Source organism: Charadrius vociferus, unplaced genomic scaffold (assembly GCF_000708025.1).
Source record: "Charadrius vociferus isolate BGI_N301 unplaced genomic scaffold, ASM70802v2 scaffold917, whole genome shotgun sequence".
NCBI lineage: Eukaryota > Metazoa > Chordata > Aves > Charadriiformes > Charadriidae > Charadrius > Charadrius vociferus.
This window is the reverse complement of record NW_009649175.1, coordinates 1,372,480-1,379,739: the sequence shown is the minus strand read 5'-3', so window position 1 is coordinate 1,379,739 and position 7,260 is coordinate 1,372,480. Positions and strand designations below refer to the sequence as shown.

Here is a 7,260-nt window from a genome sequence, read left to right as displayed (position 1 = left end):
TCAGCAGGACCAGGTGTGTTTACTGGCCCAGCACCCTATTTGTAGGAGCGAGGAGGAAGACTATCTTCTGTTTGCCAAAGCTTTGCTTCTGCCTGGGTGCTGGCAAGGGGGACAGGATGAGGACATGTGGCAAGGTATTGGCAATACAGTACCAGGTATGGGGAATGGCATTTGAAATACAAAAGATTTTTTTCTACCAGAGTGTAAGACCAGTGCTGTCTCTGCAGAGCTGGTGAGCTAAAACCCACGACGCAGAGGAAGATGTCTGGGGGTGCTGGTCTGACTAGCTACCATTGCCCCTTGGTCTCGCATCGGACCCAGAGACTGTGCTGTCGCTGCAGCATGGGGTGCTCTGGCTGTTCCTCAGCTGCACGATGCTTAGAGTCATAGAATTGTCTAGCTTGGAAAGGACCTTTAGGATCATAAGTCCAACCATCTTGTGGCATCTCCGCCTGAAAGCCAAGCGCAGCATGCCCACAATGGGGGGCAGCTTGGCTTGGAAATGGGACCATTTTCCACTGTGGGGCTGAGTGCTGTGGGCTCAGGAGGCCTGAGAGCAACCTGCAGCTCTCCTTCACAGCAGCACAGGTCCTACCCGTGGAAAGGAAAGGGGATTCTCCAGTACATGGGAATCCTTCAGCAAAAGAGTCCAGATGGAAGGACAGCTCTTTATTGCTCGCGCTCTCTCTCTCCTGCAGCGGGACACTCAGCTGCCTGCCGTACCCCACAGAGGACAGACGTCCCGAAAAGCTGAGTGGCTGTGCAGTCAGGGAGGCCTCCACCACCAACGGCTGTGCGAAAGGGAAGGAGAGACGAGACCATGCTCGCCGCAGTTCACGCAGGTAGGAGCCGCGAGCGGGGTCACCCTGGAGCAGGGAGATGGCAGAGGGAGATGTCTGTGACTTTACCCAGCCCCTCCGGGGGTCTGTGAGAGCTGGGGATGTGTTAAATGACTGTGGGAGTGTACAGCAAATTTATGCAATTGCATGAAATCCCTGTGCATGTTCCTATCTGTAGTTCGCCTCCACTCCATGTCTTGCTCTTACAGCCCCCTTGCAAGTAATCCAGGCTGGAAGACGGGCAACCTGCCAGTATCCCGGCGTGCCACCAGGTCCATGGGGTACCCCCTGGCTGGGCATCACCCTTGGCAATTCCCGTCTCCCCACGCCTTGATCAGACCAGCATCGTTGGCTTCATTAGGACACAGCTTCGTTATCAGTTCATCATTAGCCCCTGACAACTTGAGAGGGGGGGAAAACAAATTGAACATTATAAAAGAAGCACCCAGGGTCTCCGGGCTCTGCCTGCTAAACTGTCTCTGGGATTAAAGCCTTGCCGTTTGGTTAAAGATGCTGGAAAGAAAGAGCAAGAAAGCACATCTCATATCTTCAGATTTCAGGCTAACTAGAACAATAATCTAAAGCGTATTTTTAATTAGACTTTGATTACAATCACGGAGAAACAATTAAAATTGGATCAGCGCAGGGAGAAAGCTTCCACATCAAAGACAAAAGGCTTTATCTTGCGAGAGGGCGAAGGGCTGTACAGAAACTGCCTGTGGCTGTACGGCACAGAGGTTTCTCCCCGCTCTCCCTTGGCCCTGGCAGTGCCTGGGCGAGGGGGGGCTGAGACTCACCCAGACCCATTTGCTGGGGGTGCCCAAATCTGTGCTAGGGGAAAGCACCTGGGAGCTGGGGTGGGTGTTCAGGTCCTTAGGGTGGCTTTGGGCAGGTGTCTGAGCTTAGCGACAATGAGCTGCTCTTGGAAAAGGCATTTCTTCTACCTTAATGCAGAAAAAAAGACCTACCAAGCCCAAAGTGTGCAATATCCCATAATATAATTCTGCTGGTTGGTCAAATCCTTGGGAGGAGAAAGAGAGTGTTTGGGTGCTCCTCGGGGCCACACCTTGGATTTGGTTGCACCTTGGATTTGCTGCACCAGAAGCACTTGGCGCTCAGTTATTCATGGTTCACAGCTGAAGCATTAGCGTACAGTTTCATTTTGCAGAGCAAAATTTTTTAAAATATACCAAAAGCACGAAGCAGTTGGCTTTTTATGGTGGTGTAATTTTGCTAGTAAATCAAGCCCTGGGTGAGCAAGCGCTGGGGGGCAGTGGAACCTGAGTGTCTCCCCTTAAAGTGATGTTTGCTCTGCGTTAGGACTTTCATTAATGATAACATCTCTTCTTTCTGCAGAAAACTGCTCAATTTTTGGCCTGTTTCCGCAGTCAAGATCCCACAGCATTTTCCAAAGAGGAGGCCGCCTTCACACATTCCCTGCTAGTGGCTCCTCCTGCTGGCAGGGCCAGAAGTGGGGGAAAAGGGGGCAAAAAAAAGAGCACCCTCGTTTCCAACAGCAATTCTGCAGGGGCCCTGGGGAGCTGGCTGTGTCCTCCACAAACCTTGGTCCCAGAGCCGTTGGGGGACCCACAGACAGATCTGGGGATCTATTTGGGGATCCACAGGCCACCACCAGCTGCCCCCATCTTTATGAGCATTTGCTTTGGTTAACGAGTAGCCACGGAGTACCTGACATATTTTCAGCCTAGTGCTTTGAATTAATTTAGCCATGGTATTTGCTTTTCATTGAAACACAACCCAATTTGGCATCATATGTTTAAAAAATAAATTAATTTACAGGAGGTTTTTTTCCCAAGGTTTAACAACTGTGTAAGAGATGCATATCTCATTAAACTACCATAGCATCTCAAGAAATATATATATATTTCTAATCAATTGCTATTTAACATATGTCAAGTCTTTTACTACAGTTAGATGCATCTGTTTGCAATAATTATTGTATGCAAATTAAATGCCAATTAATTATTTAAAGCATATTTACAAAGAGCAACGAAACCTATAAATCTGTTATGGAGTTGTTAACCTCAGCAAACATGTTTTAAATAATCATCCGGCTTCACCACGGCGTACAGTAGCTGTCTCATTATATCTCCATTAAACCCGTGGAGGAGACACTTCATTTAAACTGTGACCAAATTATTCATTAGAGGGTAATTAGGTGCTCGCCTGCACCCTGGGTCCACCATGGGAACTGGTCTCTCTGCCCTGGATGTCCCTGAGGTAGGGACGGCAGCAAATGGGGGACAGTAGTCCCATGTGAGCTGATTCAGACATGTTTTTATTATTTTAATTTTTTTTTTTGTCTTTCACCCTTCTTCAGTCCCTCAGGTGATGAGGAGCGGGCGCCACCACCGCCACCCCGGGGGAAGAAGAAGAAGAAGAAATCTGGTCGCAAGAAGCGAAGGAGGTGAGGGTGGCCATGGAGGCGTGTGGGGCAGGAGGGGACAGGCAGCCATCAGCTGTGTGTTTGTGTGTGTATGTCGGGAAATCCAGTGTAAAATGGAGGCTGGATACCCTACAGGGAGGTACGAGGGGCCGGGGGTTTCCACAGGTGCAGGGAGGCACCGCCATTTTCTTGCCCCTCCATCAGGGTGGCAGAAGGCAGGCTGGGGCTCACCCCACAGCCCGTCCGGTGGGCTCTGGGCACCCCTGGCCCCTCTCCACCCCGGGGAGATGCCCTTGGTGGCCAGGTAAGGGTTGGGGTGGCCAGGGAGGGCTGTGGTCAAGCCCTGAGGTCCCTAACGCCCCCACCACCCGCCTCCTCAGGTCTCCCTCCTACAGCCCCTCACCTGTGAAGAAGAAGAAGAAGAAAAGCTCCAAGAAGCGAAAAAGAAACAGGTAATTTTTTTTTTTTTCCCTTGAAAGGGTAGTTCCCTGCTGGCAGCAGCTATTGGGGAGGGGGATGGGGAGGGAAGGGGGGTGGGAGTGGACAAGAGGTGGAAGACATTACTGCCCAGCGCAGGAGGCAGAGAGGCGTCAAACGCCTGACTCTTAATAATGGCCGCCCGGAGGGCAGGGCCCCACAGGGAGGCCAAAACTGGATAGCTGAGGAGAGGCAGAGCTGGCTTCCCACTGGGCAAGGAGGGCACAAAATGGAGTGCACACCCAGTGCAAACAGATAAATATATGCTGTCAGGGTGTGGGGGAAGAGGCGGATGAGCCAAACCAGCGTGAGGTCTGCAGAGCTGCCGCCTGCTGCCCTTGCTGTCCTGTTCCTCATGGCTCCCATCCTTTGGGACACCAATGGGATCGGAGCTCAGGCCTGCACCGGTCCCTTTCCCTTCTCCCCCAGCCCGCAGAAAGCGTCAGCATCTGGACCAGGAAAAGGCTCACACCAGCTTCCCACATCCACACCTTGGTCTTCCCTCCCAGCCCCGGGTGACTGTTTCCATATCCCCCTTCTGAAGCCCATTTTTAATTTAAAAAGCACAATTAAATTTTAAAATCGCAAATATTTCACTGGTTTCTCTCAACTGTTAAACCAATATTTGAGGAGAACAGTGGATGCTATCTCCCTTGGAAATTTCATGTGTTTACAGTATATTGAACCAAAGAGAGAAGCTAACAGGGTGAAAAGTTGAGCTTGACTGTTAAAGAAGAGGGAGGGAGGAGGAGAGACAAGGATATAGAAACTCCTTTAAAATAATTCCTTCCCAAGGAGGGAGTCTTATGCTATTTTATGGATGCCATCTTCTGACAGCAGTCCTGGGTCAGATGCTCCTTGGCTTTGAACCTTTAGTACCTGTTTATGACCCTGCAAGCCAAGGATAAGCTGTAGCTGGTCCCAAAAGGCAGGATGATAAACCATTAAGCACCAGTGACCAATGGAGGTTGTTTCTGGACAGCCGGTACCACCTCGCCTACAGATCCTAACTGACCTTGGCACAGGCAGTCTCACAGCCCCTCCAGGCAGGACTTCAGGTCATGTCTTCTGCAGGATGCTGTGCTCTGAGCCGAGATGGGACACAGTGGGCTGTGCAGTGTACTGGGGCCAGGCCTCGCTGCAAGGAAGAGTGTCCTCCGTGCTCCCAGGGCTTTCCACGAGGCCCACCAGTATGGTGGCTCCTGTGTCATCCCAGGGACGCTCCAGGAGGAAAGACAGAAGCATTACACTGGCTTGGCTGTAAGGCTGCTCTGGAGTTATACAGAAATGATTCTTCCTTTGACTGCTACTTGGTCCTTCCTACAGAAACCCAGGGACCGGACTCACCTCTGCCCCTTCAAACTAAATGCAGTGCAAAACTGTGGAGGCGGTAGCAGAGAAAAGGGGCCCACCAGGGACAGGGGATGTATCTGATATCTATAGACGTGTTATTCTGAGGATCATAATCTCAACTATTTGTAGAGTGTGCTAGTTGCTTCTACCACTCCAGCACTTCTCACTACCTCCTTGCCAGGTGGCTAAAGGAGAGCCAGGGCTGTTCTGCCCAGCTGATACATGAGGTCTTCTCACAGTGCTCAGTCTAAGACTGGGCTTAACCACATTGTCTCTGATTCAAATTTCCAATTTTGTGAGACTCTGTATTCAATGTCTGTATTTGCCTTGCAGGTTATCCTCAAAGAAGAGAAGACACAGGTAAGAGTTGAACAAGTGTGGGTGGTCCCTTAGAAATGAGTTTAATGGTCTCCAAGATTTCACAAGGTTGATGCTCACTGGGTGGACGCAGAAGATATTTTTCTTCTGTGTATCCTTGTGTAATCCCCTTGGCTCCCTCCATCCTCTGTGGGCCTGGGGCTACCCTCTCCCTATTCAACCGTATGCGTTCCTGAAACCCCACAGGAATCAGGTCTTCAGCCCAACCTGTGCAATCAAGCCTATAACTGGAAAAGACCTCTTGGTATAACCTAGCCCCTGGCAACCTCATCCGTGTTGCATCGGTCCTGCAACTTGAGTCTTCATTTCTCTTGTGGTTGTGTTTGCAAACAGTATGGCATTCCCCAACACTGCCCACCTTTGAAATATTCAGAGTCAGTGGCTTTCCAGGTGTGTACTGGAAGAACTCTCCTGATTCTAGCATGTGTGTGTACAATATCAAGAAGTACTCAACTCTTCTACGGCAAAACGCAAAGCCACCAGGATGGCTGATCCATTTAAGGATCCTTCTCGGCCCTGTGCATGAACTAGATTTGTCAGCAGGCACTCAGACCCCCTGCTCTGAGGCAGAATCATTAATCCCTTTCATTTTATTGCACGCTCTTGGGCAATCTTGCTGTAACATTGATGTGTGATTGTGCAGCTTTTTATCACAACAGAAATCTCTGAATTAATTAGCCATTTCTTATTTAGTTCTTCAAGCCCCAAAAGTAAAAGAAAGGAAGAAAGAAAACACAAAAAACAGTAAGTAGTGATTCATGGTGTTCCCTGCTCTGCCTGCACAGAGTTCCGGGTCTAGGAAGTGCTTGGTGCGGTGGGCCACCTGGAGCTAAGGCTGGCTGTGCAACCCTAAGCAATTCTCAGGATTATTTTGCAGCTAAAACCAGCAATTCTGATTTCACTGGAATGGGAAAGGGTTTGTAGAAGTTGGAGATCTTTCTTGTCCCTCTTTTTTTGTGCCACCTCATTCAGTACTTTCTTTGTATCTCACGGGGATGTACAGTGTCTTGTTCATCCAGCCCTGAGCAGAGACTCCAGCTTCTCTGGTGAGGGCAGCGTGAGAGGATGAACTCAAACCTGCGGAGCGCAGGGCCCCACAGCCTCCACTGCCCAAAAAGCAGGCTGGCACGCTTACCGAGAAGGGCTTTAGCTCCTCTTTGTTTGCTACTCTTGGAGGTTACAGTTGGGGCTACTCATGATATAGTATGCAACCAAATGTCTGAATGGGAGCAGAAGGCAATGGGGGCTAGGGAAGAAAAGGGACTGTTTGGAGGTGATGGAGGTTGCAAAAATCTGGGGTTGAGGTTCCCACCTGCCCTGGAGTGTTAGCAGAGCACAGTCCTTGCCCTGTGGGGCAGACAATCAAGGGGTATGGTATAAAATGTGGTTCTTCAGGGCTGGCCGGAAGGCCTGTAAGCCTCCTGGTTTTCACTTCCTTCTCTGTCGTCTTGGAGTTGCAATTTGCATCTTCTTACTCACTTTTAGAGCAAGGAAACTGTTCTGGGGCTGAACTCTGGGTGCCAAACCCCTGGTTGGCTCTGCTGGGACTCAGGATATCCTACTAGAGGCAGAAACTGAGTTAGCAGATGGAAATCTGCTGGTTTGTTTGGTATTAGTAGGACTTGCCCTTTAATTCTTCCCAATGCAACTGTTAGCTCTCAGGCAGAAAGGAGACAGAGGGACAATAACCCCTCACACTGCCAGTGTCACCCCAGTATGCATTAGGACTGAAGAGACTGGGAATCTATGAGGTGCAGAGCATGTTGTGCTGCCTGCAGAAAGCCTATCTCCTTTTCTCTGATTTCT

General features: G+C 50.0%; 1 protein-coding gene across 1 annotated transcript in view; it reads left to right on the top strand.

Annotated features, from left to right (window-relative positions):
* The window catches only part of SRRM4 (serine/arginine repetitive matrix 4), a 29,440-nt gene that overhangs the window by 5,168 nt on the left and 17,012 nt on the right, over window positions 1–7,260 (top strand). The window contains exons 2-5 of the mRNA XM_009888626.1: window positions 699–842; window positions 3,181–3,267; window positions 3,627–3,698; window positions 5,410–5,436. Of these exons, the coding sequence (XP_009886928.1) occupies window positions 699–842; window positions 3,181–3,267; window positions 3,627–3,698; window positions 5,410–5,436 (330 nt within the window). The remainder of the gene's footprint in view (window positions 1–698; window positions 843–3,180; window positions 3,268–3,626; window positions 3,699–5,409; window positions 5,437–7,260) is intronic.